The sequence below is a fragment of the Leptodactylus fuscus genome, chromosome 3 (genome assembly GCF_031893055.1).
Source record: "Leptodactylus fuscus isolate aLepFus1 chromosome 3, aLepFus1.hap2, whole genome shotgun sequence".
Classification (NCBI taxonomy): domain Eukaryota; kingdom Metazoa; phylum Chordata; class Amphibia; order Anura; family Leptodactylidae; genus Leptodactylus; species Leptodactylus fuscus.
The window spans coordinates 143424494-143442689 of record NC_134267.1 but is presented as its reverse complement, the minus strand read 5'-3'; the positions used below and the strand labels follow the sequence as shown (position 1 = coordinate 143442689).

The following is an 18196-nucleotide window of genomic DNA, read 5'->3' as shown; positions in this document are numbered from 1 at the left end:
CCTAATTACATCCTGGAAAACAGATTTGCATATTTTTCCCATAATAGACAGTGTAACTGTCCTCTCCTGGGCTCCGATGCGGGTCTTCCAGATTACACTGTATTATGTTTATACACTTCCCATAAGCCTCTGATTAGTGTACTTGGGGGGGGGGGGAGGTGTCTGAAGAGACCCCAGAGTATGATAAGGATTTGTGGGTGGAGATCATGCAATAGTGCTCGGCTCAATTCTCAGCACCTTCACTTTATAAGACGCACTGACCTTTTTCCCACCACTTTGGATGGGAAAAAAAAAAAAAAAAAAAAAAAGTGTCTTATAAAGTGAAAAATACAGTACCCTACATGCAATCTAAGCCCCTAAGATCTTGATTTTTTAGAGTCACATGGCATTTGTAAACATCTTACACATCCAATGACTATTCTTCCCATGTTCCCTTGCAGTGGAGCAACTATGGCTGTGTAAGTCTCCACACACCTGAGAAGGTGATCTCTCCCTAAGGATAGACGTTATCCCCATTATATAAAAGGGTGGATTATATATAGTTGATGGCTGGTATTCTTGCTGAAATTATGCGTCCATCAACTTTTTACCTGATGGAAGCCTTTGTCGTGCTGCGACCTTTCTGTACAACATAAGTCAAATTACATAGCTATATGGTATGGTTAAAAAAGACTTAAGTACTTCAAGTTAATCCAAATTCATACCAAACATTAACCACAGATCCTACCGGCATACAACATAACAGTGTAATAAAAGCGCCAGCGATGTCCACATATCAAAAAAGCTTGATAATTATTTAAAGAAAAAAAAAAAAAAAAAATACCTCCTGGACTATGGGTCTAAAAATGATATTTTGCAGAACACACAAAATATATATGCAGTTCCTGAATACATACATGCAAATTTCTCTGCGTCACACAGATCGTTGTAGTAGTCTGTGAAACAATGGCCAAATATGTACGCAGAGAGTAGTCAGGGACCGCAGCGTGAGCGCCTGCTAACATGTAGCCTCTAGTTATAAACCAATGACATAACATTATTTATATCTTGTCCATCTGCATTAATGATTTCTTGTCACTTTCACTGATTTGGCCAATTCTGATGCAGCATGAAGTGTATTATAGGACCGGCAGGCTGAACTGGGTGGGGAAAAGCCAGCGGTACAGTCAGGAATGTGCTGACAAATTCTCTTTAACACTAATATAAATACTTGTGACAGATTAAAAACACAAAATCTGCTGCCTTAGGTTCTAAGAGGACCACACATTGAATAAAAAGCAAAACATGATGAAAAATTATTAACTGGAGGGCTCATAGAAGAACAAAGGTTAAAGATTTTTTCCTTTAAATACAAGAAAATCTCAGGTCCTAAGTAAAGCACTGTACTTACTCTGCACGTTTTGAGAGAATGCTTTCACCCAGGCATACATCTTAATGAATTTGATGTAATTTAGGACTTCATTCATCTTTTGAACACGTTCATCTGTGACTGAAACACACTTTCTTCTAAAGTATGCAGTGAGCCTGGATACAAACATCTACAAAAAAATAAAATAGGTTTAAAATCACATTGATGTTGAGAATGAGGACCACTGCAATAATCACATACCGTACATCATTTACATTATGTAAAGAATGTAATGCCTTCGCAGAAGCTAGATAAGACTACCTCTAAAGAGGACCTGTTGGCTCTCCAGGTACACGCCCCTGTGGTGTTAATTTCAACACAAATATCTCCCATCAGAAACGCAGGCCTTACAGCTCAACATCATCATACTCTAACAGACTTTTACTGACCGGGAGAGCGTTCCTTACAGCCCACCAATAATACTAAGCTGTAAGGCCTGCCCTTCCAATAATGGGGGTTATCGGTGCTGAAACTAACAGGACCGAATTTCTCTAGCATCGGAGCGCATATTGGGACAGCACTCTGAATTTACTTTCTGCTTTCTACCACTATATAATACCATATATCTAAGAGGATGTGAAAGGTCCTCTTTAAGCTTTGTAATGTCAGAATGGCAAAGTCAGGCAGGGGTGTCATTCCCAGATACAATAAGAGGCAGAGAGTCAGAACTCAGAATCACACCCAGTCTGCTCCTGCCTGACAGTACAAAGGCTAACAGCATTGATTGCTTGGGAACGGTGGGATCTACAGAAAAAAACTCCAACTCTTCCAGAATCAGCAGCTATTAAATGATGGAAACAATTGGACTTGTTGGAGGTGGTGAAAGGTCCTCTAACTATATTCTGCAGGCTATAGTACCTTAGGTTACTAACCTTCCTTGTCTGAATAAGCAACATCCAAATAATTGTAGGAACATAAGCATATCTGACAAGCTAAACTATTGGTTACTATGGGAATAATCATTCTATGGGAATGCTCAAGCAAAAACAGGACTTTTCTCACTACTGTATTAGGGCGGAAACCTGGCAGACCCAGTTATAGTGTAGTCCGCAGTTAACTGCTTTTTTAAGTGGATAGGGTTTCCGTGTTTCAGGTCCTTAAGAGGAGTCAAAGGACAAAAACCCAAACGTTAGTGTAAACTTAGTGTCAGCAGAATTCTAAATAAAAAAAAAAAATGAAAATCTGAATAAAACAACTCACCATTGTAGGATAAAATAGGATAAATACTGCAGAGCCAAGGAAACCAGTGGGACCCAGTACATAGACGTTGTATACCATCCCAAGTACTGCAACTATGGGCCCTCCTGCCAGCAGACTGCCAACAGCTGCAGCTTCAAAAACTCGCTGCCCATCACTGGAGCAAACATTTATCAGCTGGAAAACAAAACATGATGGTTATCAAAAGCTTAGATAAAAAAGTCAAATTCAAACTGAATGCCTTATTTCCTATATGTGGAAATAGCGACTACAGAGTTTGACGGGCTGTATTTTACCAGAGTTTACAGGAAGACAAATTGATTGTCTACATATGAAACTGATCCAAAACCCAATATCCATTACACATTCTAGTTGTCTGTGGTCTTAAAACAGTGAAATGCCTTTCATTCTTGCCTGACATACCACGTGGAGAAAAAAAACACACATTAAAAAGCTATCAAAATAAAAAATCATATTATAGAACAATGGGACAGAGATACTGTTGTGATTGCAACCTGACCTTGGCATAAAATCAGATGCAAATTTATGCATGTACTTTTAGACAACAATTTTCTGTCATGACTTATTCTTTTTAAAGAGGACCTTTCATGGTTTCGGGCACAGGCAGTTCTATATACCGCTGGAAAGCAGACAGTGCGCTGAATTCAGCACACTGTCAGCTTTCTAGCGGTATATAAAACCGCATGTGCCCCAAACCATGAAAGGTCCTCTTTAAATATTTAATATTTGTCTACCCAGCCCCATTGCCAAAAAAAAAGTCTCTCTAGAAACCCAGGGTAATAAATAAAAAAAAATTCTAAATACAGACACATCTGTTATTTCAGGATAAATTTCCAGTGTGTACATGAGATATAACATTATTTCAGGTCACTAAATGACACACAGATATATATCTACGGTATATTTAATTTATTTACATATATTTTTGCCGTTTTCCCCAATCTGCAAGCTCTCTCTCTAGGGGATCTTTCACATGAACAATTTTTCTGTCCAAGTGCTGTATGCCAAAAAACCAAAGATATGGACCTACGATAGTGAAAGGAGCCATTCATAAGTCTGTAATTAGGTGATGCTAAAACACAACCAATAGCACAGGGAAGAAGAAAAGAAAAAAAAAACTAATCCACATTTCCACAATGTCTGGCCTTAACCTAAAACATGGATCTACAGTAGAATATACCACATCCACTTTTGTAATGGCCCTCAAAATGAATTGTTCATGTGAAAGAAGCACAATTCTCAAGTTTCTCCTTAGCTGTAGGTAGAAAACTGCTATATCCTCTCCCATACAAGGTAAACAGAGAATTTATCACCAGAAACAGTAGCAGCAGCATGGAGGTCATGATACATCAGTACTGAGCAGTTAAGCCAAGAATTCAGTAGCCAACACTGTAAGGGCTAGTTCATACGGGGGCAAGGAGGCGGATTTTGACAGCGGATTTCGTCTCAAAATCCGCATCCATACAATGGTGGTCTATGGAGACCACTAGCGTTCTCTTTTTCCGCTAGTGGCATGTTGCCACTAGCAGAAAAAAGAAGCGGGCTGCCCTTTCTTCAGGCAGATTCCGTGGCTTGCTGAGCCGTGGCTTCTGCCTGGCGACAGCAACCTCCGGAGTCAGCCCATTCGTTTGAGCCGACTCTGGAGGGGGGAGCTGTGACCGCGACGGTCATGGCAAGTGGGTTTTGACCCGAGAGTGACGCGGCTCCCCGCGTCACTCTCAGTGCCAAAACCCGCGCCAACGGCCCCCCCCCCCCCCATTTACAGCAGCATGTCTGTGTGTCTCTCCTTTCCCCTTCCTCCCTCTCTTTTATGGACACTTTGTAATGTTATCTTTAGTGGGTAGCTTCCAATGATGAATTTAGCAGAGAAGTCAGAGTGAGAACAATTTAAATGTGGATTGGAGCCTGATAAATTCAGAAAAACATTTTTCTTTTCCTCATTCCCCCCCCATCCCCCCCCAACTGTCATAACTTGCCAGCAGTAGAATTCAAACTGTGCTGAAACGCACCTCTCCTAAGGACTTCTCCTTAATGTTCTTCAACTTTAGAATCTTCTTGAAGGCCATGGTAAGTATCGCTCCTCGAAGACGGGAACCGGTACGATAATTTAAAGCCCATGTGAGTGCCAGGGACCAAGATCTGACAATCTCTGTCATCAGTAGCCCAAACACTAACAACAAGCTGTACGTGAGGTCCGTATCACTCTGCTGGGTATATTCCAAGAGGCTTTTCACTACGAACGCCTACAGGGAGAGAGGCAAAAGGGCATGAGAAGTCTTGTACCCTTTTTTACAACAATTTTACCAAGCTTTATGCCAAGTTAGAATACTGCCAGGGAGTTTCCAAAAACCTAACAGAAAACAATAGTGTTGGAGGCAAGTGTGTAACAGTTGGAGAGTTTGGATAGAAGATATTGAAAACCGGTAAAATGCAATTTAGTTACACAGAAGCCTTCATAGAAGTTATAACAGGACTCAAAGCACTCTAACTTAACATAAAACTCGTCTTGTAAAGTACAGTATCAGTATAAAATTAGTTTAACAAAAAACATAGGCATTAAAAATAAAGAAATATATAAAAAACGTAAAAATAAATAAATCTTAAAATGCAAATACTTAATCTGTTTTCAACGTGCGCACTGGATAAAAAGGAACAATTGTACCTACAGTTGTACGGGGAAGAGAAGGACATTTTGGCAAAAAATTCCTGAAAATAAATATCAGTAGTTCATTATTATAGGAAAAAAAAAATAAAATAAAAAAAAATAAAACAAAACAAAAAAATAAAATAAAAGCACAATCAAGTTAAAACAATACAAGTAAATTGTTTTCTCTGGACACTTAAGCTTACCCAGGCAACCAGTAAAGTCTTCTACTATACCAAAAGCTCTGAATGGTTGATATTCCAGGCGGCTCTTTCATACTGATCTTTCCTATTAGTCATTTTCTTTCTCTCTAAATAAATTCATTAATTTACACTAGTTCAAGGCTATTTTGCCAAGAGAACAATTAACTGTTACGGATAAAAAACTATGAACTTAGGGAAAAACAAAATTTTATTAAGGGAGTGGGGTTGTATTTCACCAACAGATTGCAACAAGCACTTCTGTAATAACAGAATCACATACAATTCAGAAACAAAACAAGAGAGCAAGTGGCTAATGTACATATATCAAACATGCTACCAATCCATTCCAGCTGGTTCTGCATAGAAGTTGAAGGGGGGGGGGGGAACCAAAAAAAAAAAAAAAAAAAAACTCCTATTCATAATTTTCTTGAGCTGTATCCAATTGATCGCCAAGATGACAAAAAGGAATTTTACCGAGATGATATACAAAGATTCAACAAAAGATCAGAACGGAAACTGTATGGCTGGAATCTTTTGAGTCTCTTCTAGTCCTTGTACAACAGTCTTTCGAGCTGAGCCAAGCAATCAGTTGGCATGTGGCTGGCACAGATTATGAGAAGCTTTGAGCACATATGCCATCGGTAGGTATGAAGAAACCTGAGGTTAGACATTACCCAGCCTGCCTTTCCTGTTATTACAGGAGTCCGATGAGTCCATGTCCTTGAGGTTTCCCCAATATGCTCTGTTGGGGAACAACTTTCAGCTCATAACTGTATAAGGGAAAGGCAGCACTTGGAAAGGTGGAGAAACTGCACATAAGGCTGCTTGTTTGGTAAAGAAACACGGGGATACCTGCTTGTGTAAAAGTTTGGCACGGAAGGATGAAGAATTCTACTTTTAAAGACACCGGATAAATAAGAAAAAATAAATAAAAAATATAACACAGATACAGTAAGATAACTGAAGACCTATCTGCTTCAACAGAGCCTTGCAGAGGCATTGTAAGAGGTGTGTGCACCTCCTGACACCAGGCAGAGACCCAAGAAAAAGCAGTACGTTCCGTATCCAATGACAAAAAGGCTAATTAAAAAAAAATGCTCAGCATTCACAATTATCAATTTACCAGGTGGGGAAAAACAAAAAAACAAAAAAAAATAAAATAAAACAAATAAAAATAACCAAAATGAAACAAATGTAGAATGGGAAGCAAATAATGAAAGCACTGTTAAGAGTTAATGAGAGAATCTCTGCAGATTAATGTTACCATAGGCTTAAGCTTCTTGTGGTTGTAAGCATTCCCGTGGAATAAATAAGACCTTACCTTAATCTTGCACAGCGTGTGTTTCTGCCCAGCTTGCCTGGCTGTATCTGGCCGCAGAACTGCCACCCTGGAAATTCTAAAGAATAGCTTCTGTCATTGGTTCCACTACAGAGGTTACGTTAGTAATGAACCCTCTCCCACCCCACCATTAGTCCAGCGTCTCACATGGCAAACAGGAGAGGCTGGATTAAAGAGACAAGACACATAAAACCAAACCAATATACTCTTAAAATACAACCGAAAATTCTTCTAACTCTCAAATACACAGTGGGCAATAATTGTGAGGAAATACGTAACATTATACCTTCCAGATCTCGCCTTGAATCGACTTTTCAAGTACCAAAATATTTCACCTTGAGATGGGAAGTCATGTGGCAAAGTATTTTCTAACAGGAAGACTGTATATTAGAGATTAAAATAGAAACTATTTAATAAAATCTCAACATTGCTAAAAATGGACACATATAGCCATTGGAGATTCTTAATGTGTTAAACCTAAGGCAATCAGGCATTAGTAGCCAAGCAGCATTCAATTTGGTCCTACTGACTAGAACAGTACCTGTTTCTATCATGGTTCACTTCCTATTACGTGGTTTGCTGTGGAATCATAAGAGAAATGTTCGCAAACCATCTGATATAGCTATTAAATATTCGACAGCCTCTTGACTTTAAGCTAAAGACCGTGGAACTAACACAAAGAAAACTAAAACTTTGCCCTCTATGAAATCCTATAATCTCTTGCAAAGGCCTGAAATAAAGCCACTTGTGTAATTCCTCTGGAAGTACCCATTGCCTATGTAGTGTAACAATGACAGAAGCTCTTCTTAATGAAGCTTGTTTGGTTAAGGTTTAGAGCAGTCTATGTATAACAGTACACCTATACCAATAGACTCAACATTATCAAAACCATTGTATCCTCACAGAAAATAGTGCTAACAGATCAAGGGCAAGCAATAAAGTTCATAATAGAAAAAAAAATAGAAACTTTTTTTTTTTTTTTTTTTTTTTTTTTAAACAGTGCCCCATACGTACTTACCCATATATTGCACCTTCATCTTTACACAGCACACTGAAAATTAGTACTAAAAGCAGTGAAATAGCTACACACCTTAACAAAATGTATTAATAAGTCGTAATAAAGAGAATAGGATACTGTAGCTTACATGCACCTACAACCACTGTGGAATGGGAGGAATATGGCACCCATAAAGGGCTATTCTTGCTCAGTTTTACTGAAAGCAAGAGAGCGGTTGCTCTAAAATTAAAGATATACCCCATTAGCTGGCAAAAGCCAATATTGCTACTTGATATGATTAACAACAATATGGGCAGGTGTGTATGCATGTATAGGACTCGGTGGGGTGCCCGGCTCTGAGGTATTTTGTATTTGCCAAAGGTCAAATGTGGACTACACTCAGGAAAAAAACAAAAAGAAATGGAAGAAGTGAACCAGGGCTAATTCTGCAGATCTAAAACTAAAGAACTCGAAGAGCAAAGAATGCACGGTAGGGAGGGAAAAAAAAAAAAAAAAAGTCTAAAGAGGATATTACCTCCGCGCTCATGAAACAGGGTGGAAACTACTTACTGGACCAATGAAGCCAGCCAGCTGAGTAAGCATCAGGCACATGATAGAGATGATCAGTCTCGTGCGACAGAATCTCCACACCACACCACGAAGAGAGGCTTCGTCTCCTCCTCGCTCCTTCACCTCCTGGAACCACAACTTCTCCAGCCTGTATGAATAAACATTGTAGAATATAGTATGAATACGGTTCTTCTTACAATGCTACAGCGATCACACAATGCTAAAAAGAGCAAGCTTGTTTTTGTGTGTCATTACAAGGAAAGAGCCTAATGAAAACCTGTGATGACTGCATTCAACAATTGACCGATATCTCTAGCCTCGGGGCACATAAAAGGAAAGCCTTCAGTGCGCTGAATTCATAAAACTGCATGTATAGGAGAGCAAGAAAGGTCCTCTTTAAATATTCAGATCAAATTGTTATCCTCCCATCCTAGCTACCCGACCATATAGTCTACTTCCTTACCGCATACATTCTGACCCAGTGGGGTTTACTCCGGGTAGACAGGCTGCAGATAATGTTATGAAAACTCTAACACTATTCATTGGGCTAATTCTCACCACAAACCTGTTTCCCTATTAGCTCTATTGAGAAAGTCTTTGATAATCTCATGGAACCAACTTCTCAATGTCCTAAAGTTCATGGGCATAACTTGCCAGTTCCAAAGGGCTCTCCAAGCACTTTATTGTGACCCCATAGAGTACTTGAAGCTCACAACAGACTCCCTGTTACCTATTAAGATCTGTCACGGTACCTGGCAGGGTTTCCCCTTATTGCCATCTCTATTCGCCCTTGCCAAGGAGCCACTAGTGATTGCCATTTGCTCCCACACTGATATTACAGGTGTGTGTCTAGAAACTGGAACATAAAACCAACCTGTTTGCTCACTAACACAGCCCCTGCTTATGTTCCCAAACCCAATACATACCTTATTAGGTTACGATTAGGTTATACAATTATTAGGTCTTAAGCTCAATACTTCTAATTCAGAAATATCACACATTTCAATGCCCCCTCCACTACCCAGAAATTGATAGCTGAAAATTTTTGCTTTCAGCCCAGAGATAAATACTTGACCTAGCTCTGTAGTCCCATGATACCCATTTCAAATGGAATGTCATGTTATTCCCAAAGATCCTGAAGGATCTTGTGGAATGGCACTACTCAACCCTTTCCTGGGTTGGGAGAATCAAAATGATAATCTACCTCACATTCTTTATTATTTTCACTCTCCCGACCCCAGTGACCTCCTCTTCAATAGCTGGTATACAGCTACAGTTTCACTTTTACATGGGCGTATAAACCCTACAGGCTCTGGTATGGACCCAGTGATCAACTTTTCGCCCAACCCTGGCAACTGCTAAGGTGGCCAACTATACTAAACACTGTGTTTACACAGGGCAGCTGATAAAAGTTCTCTTTCTTTAATCCACAGCATACTGAACACCCTTCCTCTGGGATTAAATTGGACTTCATGAAAGCCTGGGAACAGGACTTAGTGACCACCCTGACAGCAGCTCAAGCGGAGCCCTTTCCCCTTTTGTCTAAAACACCACATTGCTACCCAGTTTCCTCCCTACTGTGTTTGCATTGGTCATTTGTCTTTTTTTTTTCAGCATTAAAAGTTTATTGAATATTTTTTCATTAACACATATACGGGGATACAGCAATAGAGGGAAGGAAAGAAGGGGGGGGGGGGGGACAAAGGAAGGGCATAACCTGGAACAGGAGATGAGGGAGAGGAACTGCCAAAAAGGGGGGCAGCAGGGATAAAGAAAGGGGCAGGAAGGGGATATGGGGGGAATAACACAATACTCTGACGCAGCAGAGTCAAGATGCAATCATGAATACAGTCATGAGTATAACAGGTAAGTATTAAATGAACCAAAAAGCAAAAACTTTGAAGAAAAAGAAGGCTACAAGTGAAAGGACAAAGTCAGGGAGACACAGAAGGGAAGAAAGAGTGGAAATCGGCGGAGTAGTAGAAGTGGTGCCACAGGAGCCACGTCTGTTGATGTACCCCATCGTCCTGGTGGAGCTCAGCCATCATACTTTCCATAGAATGTAAGCTAATGATCTCTTTAAGCCAAGATAGAAGTGTGGGGGGTGTCGGGGATTTCCATAACCTAAGGATGACTGCCTTAGCTGCAACTAACATGAACCCTATAAGTCTACGGGTGGGTTTCCTGAACTCACAGGGGAAGATGGAGAGGAGCAACAGAACGAGATCATCTGGCAGATCAAGCCCCGTAACTTGTTGGATAACTCGGCAAAGCCCGGACCAGAAAGGGCGAAGAGGGGGTCACCCCCACCAGATGTGAGCCATCATACTGCATTCAGTGTGACACCTCCAACACCTATCAGAAGTGGAAGGATAAATCTCATGGAGGACAACCGAAACCCTGTCCCACCTAGAGAGTACTTTATAGTTGGTCTCTTGTGCCTTACATGAGATGGAGAACTTGTGGCACGCCCAAAAGGCAGAGGACCACACTCCCAGTGGGAGCGAGACCCCCAACTCCCTCACCCAGCGCTCTGTAAATGCAGGAAGCTCACCTTCAGGTTCCTCCACCATCCAACCGTATAGGAGGGAAAGTGTGGGCGAAAGGTAGGGAGGAAAGACAAAGGTGTTCGAAAGGGAGTAGAGCCCTATGAAGGTTGTCAGTAAATTTCAGGGACAAGTAGAAGTGAGAGAGCTGCATATATTGCCAGTGAAGGGTAGCAGAGTCCGGACGCGAGGTCTGGGCCAATATGTCAGCGCAGGACAGCAGATAGGAAGCCGAGGTGACCTGTCTAAATGTCAGTACCGGATCCCCCACCGAGTGAGACAAGAACAGGGAGTGGAGCGCCAGAAGGAAGTCTGGGTTGCTCGAGATCGGGGTCAGAGGACCATCATTCGTGAAGAGCTTTCGCAGGTTATTTGTCTTTTTACTCTTCTTTTATAGGACCTATCACTATGGACTAGTCATTATAATATTGTATCATACTATGCATAGTTTACTTTTTGAATTGTATTTAATGTCATCTTTTTATTTGCCTTTCATTGAACCTTAAATACTATTTAAAAATACCTTTGAAACAAAATCAAATAAGAGAATTGATAAAAAAAAAAAAAAAAAAAAAAAAAAAAAACAACTCATTTTTATTGTAAATAGTAAACAAATCAAGAACATACCTTCTACTGTTAATATCAGAAGACTCATGGCGGGACAACGGCCAGACATCTTCAAAGAACAATTCTCCCTTCTTGTACGCTTTATGTGCCATAGGCGTAAGCCAAGAGAAAGTCATGAAGGAAAACAGTCCAGCATTATCCACCGGGTGCTGGTGTCTGTAAAGAACAAATACATAAACATCAATAAGTTCAGGAAAGAAACAGTATAAACTCACCTACAAAGTGTGAAGTGGTGAAAACAGACTTACTTGGAAGTGATCCGAAAAGGTTTCAGCAAGTGTAGACCATAGTGGTATTTGCCACTGTGGTGGTGTTCACCTAAAAACTGCAAGTGTGAGTGCATGGAAACATCCAATGGAAGTCCCTCAGCTCGTGCAGCTGTCTCCAAGGCATCCAGGCAGTCCACATTCTGTTAAGAAAAAAAAAAAAAAAAAAAACAACAACATGCAAGATTAGAAAAAAAAATACTGCAAACAACAGAAAGTTTCTCAAACAGCAAGAATAAGGTTTAATTTGGAAAACTTTATTAATCCGCTTGGTATAAATCAATGACTCCTGCTTCTAAGCAAAATAATTAATTTATCCCACACCCACTGTGCGACTTCCTTACGGGCTTAATTTTTACAGCGTTCTCTCTGAAGTTAAAATGCCATATCACCTGTATTCTTCCGGGGATACCAAACTTATAATTTTATTTACATTTTAAACCATTAACAAAAATCTAGAACTTCCCAAAAAAAAAAAAAAAATTCTGTATGTTCTACAGGCCTACAGATTGCAGGTTCAAGCCCTAGGGCTTGAATATTGAAGATCGGTGATCCCGCCATCAATAAAGTTTTGGAGAGACCACATGGTTTGGGTCAGTACTGCAGCTTCCTCTCAGAAAAGCAATTATATCCTTACTTTCGAGAAAGGAATCCAGGCCTTTCTTGATCATTTGGAAGAGAGTTCCATAGTTTCCCCGCTCTTACCATAAATCATCACTGCCCAAGACTGTGGTAAAACATTTTCCTCATAAAATAGTAGATGCCACCTTGTCACACAGACCTCATTTTAAAGGGATCATTGAAAAGACCTTTTAACCATAATCTCCCGCTTAGACTACTGCAACACCCTTCTGCATGGACTCCCGGCTAACACCCTCGCCCCCCTCCAGTCCACCTTAAACTGTGCTGCTCGCTTAATCCACCTCACCCCCCGATCTTCATCAGCTGCTCCCCTCTGCCAGTCCCTCCACTAGTTACCCATAGCCCAGCGAATTGAGTTCAAGCTACTAACGCTAACATACAAAGCCATCCACACCCTGGCCCCTCCATATATCTCTGACCTCATCTCCCGCTACCTGCCCACACGTAACCTCAGATCCTCCAACGACCTCCTACTCCGCTCTGCCCTCATCCGCTCCTCACACAACCGTCTCCAAGATTTCTCCCGTGCATCCCCCATACTCTGGAACTCCTTACCACGACACATAAGAATGACCCCCACAATCACAGGATTCAAGAAGGCCCTGAAGACTCACCTATTCAGGAAGGCCTACAACCTCCAATAACACTATCACCTCACTGACATCTGTACAGTCTCTCCCTCTCCTTCTGTCTCTACCCCCTTCCCTCATAGATTGTAAGCCCTCGCGGGCAGGGCCCTCTACCCCACTGTGCCAGCCGATCACTGTTAGTATGATATGTACCTGTATATTTTGTGTATTGTATGTAACCCCCAAATGTAAAGCACCATGGAATTAATGGTGCTATATAAACAATAATAATAATAATAATAATAATAATAACAACCATGCATCCATCCATCCATTTGTTCCTCATAATCATGTCACCCTTTAAACTGTCTCTTTTGCAAAGAGAACAACCCCAAATTTGGTAATGTCTCTGTATAATCCCCTTCTGTACCTGCTCCAGTTTAGCTATATCCTTTCTATATACAGTTGCCCAAAATTGTGCACAGTGTTCTACATGTGACCTGACCAGTGATGGCAAAATAATATAAGTTTGATGAGAGAAACAATTCCCATAGTTTTAGGGGTATATAAAGGAAGTTCTGCATTCTCTTTATAGAGGATCCAACTTGTAAAGAACCTCAGATTCTTTTAAAGCAGTTCTCAAAAGGGTACTAATTCTCCTCGAGAAGATCAAGAAAATCATCTGAGGAAGATAGTGCTGGCCTTCAGCTCCCTGCAGCACTGCTATGGCCATTCGGACCCTTACCATCTCACGCCTGTGTCACCCTATGCAGTGGGAGCAGATCTTTACACTGCTATGACATCACTCATGCTACTGGAGCAGCAAGAAAGGCTCTTGGTTTTAAAGGGTGCCCAAGTTGAAATATCTGCAGTCTTGCTGAGCAATTTGTTCACTAGCTGTTTAAGCCCTCATATGTGTTGTCCTATCAGGTTTTCTGCTGCTAACACCCTCATTATAGCTGCAGCACATTTTGCACTTCTCTCTGAGTAAGGGTTGTGTACAATACACAGCAGTCTGCCCTCGCCATTACTACTTTTTTTTTTAAACACATCATGTTCCAGAAGTTGGACTCCAAATCCAGCTAAAAAGATTTGATGTAGAAAAATAATGGATGTGAGAATAATGAGGAAAGCTACTTCTGATCAAGTGCTTATTCACAAGACAATTTCACATCCATGTGCTAGTTGTTTTAATAACAGACAGCATATGGTTCCATACAAAATAAGGCATCTATTCACACAACCATTTTTCCTTTTTAAACGATCCATTAAGTAATTAAACAGTTTACCATTGGATGTGCACAAAATATGCTGTTTCACTGCTAAGTGCTCTGTCCTGTCACATGAATGAGCTCACTGAATTACAGACTCTTCTCTGAGCAGTGTACAGGTAGGGAACAAAGACAAGAAAATCTATGTTTAAACATACAAAAGATTATGACAGGGGTAAGCTTTTGAGGAGAGGCCTACCCTCCTCTCTCTACTTCCTGTATTTCAAGCCTGTGTTCTAAAAATAAAGGAAGACACCTGGTAGAAGGAACTTTAGGGCTAAAGCTCGCAGAAACACAGTTGTGCTTCTGTAAGGTGAAGCCTCAGCCTTTGTGTGTTCTCAGGCAGAAAACAGCAAGGTGTGCTACATTTTCTGGTCCATAATCATATGCTCTATTACATTACATGAAACTCAATTGTGAAAAGTTGGTAACTATTTAGTTTGATAGAGCTTTGACTTTACTGAACAATACTGTGATTGCTGGTCATGCCAAGTGGGCATATAATGATTATAGAGAATATATAGTACAGAGTTAAAATTGTACCAATTGAACCTGTCCCTTCTGATAGCACCGTAGATCTGCAATGTTGAAAATGAAAGACTCAACAGTAATCTATATATCTAGTCTAGATTATTATAAAGCAATTAATCTGCATAACTGTCATAACTTTACAAGTTACTCACACAAAAGTCAAAGGATAACTGGTACTGGAACTACACAATCAGTACCACTTGGAAATTAGCTCAGTATAGTCTACATGTGCCGCAGTTTCTCTCCCCAATATCTGTGTTCAACACACCACATTGATCCAGTGACTGTATGCCCTACTAATGAATGTGAGGAGATGCCATCAAACAGTCTACTTATGGATTTACATAGAAGGACATAGCAAAACCAAATGTATGTGAAAATTTTGGGAAAACTTCAATTTGCAATATCATTAAAGTCATTTTATGGCCATTAGCTGAAGGTTAAAAATATAAAGTCTCAATAATGAATTCCTACAACTTACATAAGATTCCTAAAATAAACTAAAGTTTATAGGAGACGTCATAACCTTGTAAATGCTCTAAGTGTTTTTTAATGGATCTTCATCATAATAAAACATTGCACAGAATGATTCTTCCATTATGTAGCTAAACCCAAGGAGAATTACTGTCAAATGGAACCTTAGTCTCAGAAATATATAAATAGATGGGAATGCTTCCTCATCCGGTACATCCAGTATTAATGAATCACACTGCCTGAAAGTCACAACCACTACTGAATCCCAAGTAATAATGCTGTAGACATCAGAACACTAAGTTTAGAGATGGAAAATATCACAAAGAAAAGCAACTACATGGATGCAAAAATTCTAAGTGTATAAAAAATAAGCGAGCCCTTACAATACATACCTTCAACATGATATATCTGATCAGCCATAAAAAGGCACCTTAACAGTTGTATTGCCCTTTGGTATAAACTCAGATTCAGTAAACCCAGCAAGTGCTGCAATTCAAACATATTATGCCTGGTTCACATCTGCGTTTGGTAATCTGTTCGGGGAGTCCGCATGGGAACCCCCCGAACGGACTACCGACCGCATTGGCAAGCGGTGTGCAGTGAAAGCACATGGACCCTATAGACTATAATGGGGTTTGTGTGCTTTCCGTGAAGTGTCCGCATGGAACGTGCAGACAGAAAAGCACTTTGTGATCAACTTTCACGTCCGCATGACTCGTGCGGGCAGCACGCGGACCCCATTATAGTCAAAGGGGTCTGTGTGCTTTCACAGCACACCGCTTGCCAATGCGTCCGATAGTCCATTCAGGGGCGTCCCCACACGGACTCCCTGAATGGATTTCCAAACTCAGATGTGATCAAGGCATTGGACTTACACAATATTATGACCACCAGCTAACATCCAGAGAAACCACTGTGTGGGCCGGGTTTAACTCAATAAGGTGCTGTGGGTTGTCTCAGGGATCTGGAGCCATGCTGAGTGCAGTGCATCCCACATTTGCTGGAGGGTGCAAAGGGTAGTATCCAAAAAAAAAAACGAACGACTAACAGGGTGGTTAAAAAAAAAAAAAAAAAGCTCAATTGGGTTCAATTCTGGGGAATTAGGTTGGGACAGAGAAGTACTTTGAAGTCTTAGTCTTGCTCTTTTAACCAGTGTGAGACATTTCTAGAAGTGTGACATCGCATTGTCTTGCTGGAAGATTCCATTTGCCCCAAAGAAGACAAGCCGCTTATATGGACGTACCTAATCTGCAAGGATGGATTCATACCTAAATTGGTTCTGAGTGGCTTCCACATAGAAGAGTGGGACTAGAAAAAGACATGAAAAAATTCCCCATACCAGAAAACTGGCGTCACCGTTCCGATACGGCCATGCAAATTGATGCCTTTTTTTCCCCCCAATGTACCTTTGTAAGCATAGTTACAGTGACCACCTGTCTGCTTCAGTGCTAATACACAGTAGGGTTCAATGAATTGTCTGATAGCCAGTGGATCATTTTCATGGTGAACTGCTCCACTGTAGCTTGTCGGTCAGTCCCTCATACCTTCATAGCCTATGTTCACCTCATCGGTGGCACATGGTGATCCACCGTTTCCTCTGCTGTTATTCGTAACTGTGCTACTTGTCCACTAGCAATACACTTTCACCACAGTAGCACGCAAATGGATCACAAACTGCACCGTTTTAAAAATACTGCCACCCCTGGCCGAAAAGCCAATAATCATCCCTACTTGCAATGCTGTTAAATTGCGTCTTTTACCGACTAACCACAAAAAGTGATGTCTACTGCTATGCCAGCTCATGACAGAGGTAGTCACTGGATGATTTTCCTTGATCACACCTCTCTTGGTATACTCCAGACACTGTTCCATTATAAAAAAAAATATAAATAGTTTACTGGCCCCAGCTAGTCTAGCATAGATGACAACGCCTAGTTTAAAGTCACTTTATTCTATCCACTGTAAAGTGGATCAATAGATAAGAGGTGATTCATTGCCTTTCTCTCTATATTATAAGATGTACACATACACACACAGATTGTGACTGACAAAGTCTGTAAAGTGCTGAGGAATATGTTGGTTTAACAAGTGAGAAATAAATAACATTTGGGCATATATAGTTCTATTTAAAGGGGTATTCCCACCTCACATACTCATCAGTCTTTACTGCTGTAAAATCTTCTTTCTTCCTGGTTTCTTGCATCATTTGGTGGGTGGAGTTTCACATGCAACCTGCCGTTTAGCTCCGCCCACCCATATTGGACTATGAAGTACAGGCAGCAGCAACTCCATTCTGTGTTACATACAGAGACTGCCTGTCTCTGCCATAATGAACACAACTGAATTAGCTAGCCTGATAACTGGGAGAACAGAAGAAATGAAAGCAGCTCCTCTCCTCTATCTGATAGCAGGAAGCTAGGTCACATGGTATAGACACAGGAATATCTAGATACACAGGCTCGCTGCCTGCACTTAGCCCCTCCTCCCTCCCCCCTCAGAGCAGCAGATACATCACTTGACTCATGAGCAGCTAAGTCAGGGCTGTGGCCACAAAGAATTGAATAAAGTAAGATAGTGGACAAACAAAGCAGTTTTGCTGAAGCAGTGTATTTAGGAAAACTCTTACATCCACATTAACAAGCAGTATAGATAGGATCCTTGTGATGGGACAACCCCTTTAAATCTATAAAAGACCCCACGTGTCACACCATATTTTGGAAATATTTATACTGTAAGGAACTGGGATTTTTTTTTTTGCTGGTACCACAAAAATTAAAAATTACTTTTAAGTAAAAGGTGACCTGGTTCTTAACTGTCTAAGATGCCTAAACAGGAACCAGCTAGCAACAAAACAAGATGTGAGATCTTTCTAAGTTATGCTGCCATGTGAA

At 40.6% G+C, this 18196-nt stretch overlaps 1 protein-coding gene across 2 annotated transcripts in view; it reads right to left on the bottom strand.

The window, feature by feature from the left end:
• ABCC5 (ATP binding cassette subfamily C member 5) overlaps positions 1–18196 on the bottom strand; it is a 53206-nt gene that overhangs the window by 23653 nt on the left and 11357 nt on the right. For both annotated transcript variants that reach the window (XM_075268466.1, XM_075268467.1), the window contains exons 3-8: positions 11801–11961; positions 11553–11708; positions 8380–8527; positions 4636–4869; positions 2609–2782; positions 1391–1538 (exon numbers count right to left, since the gene is read on the bottom strand). In XM_075268466.1, coding sequence (XP_075124567.1) covers positions 1391–1538; positions 2609–2782; positions 4636–4869; positions 8380–8527; positions 11553–11708; positions 11801–11961 — 1021 coding nt within the window. The remainder of the gene's footprint in view (positions 1–1390; positions 1539–2608; positions 2783–4635; positions 4870–8379; positions 8528–11552; positions 11709–11800; positions 11962–18196) is intronic.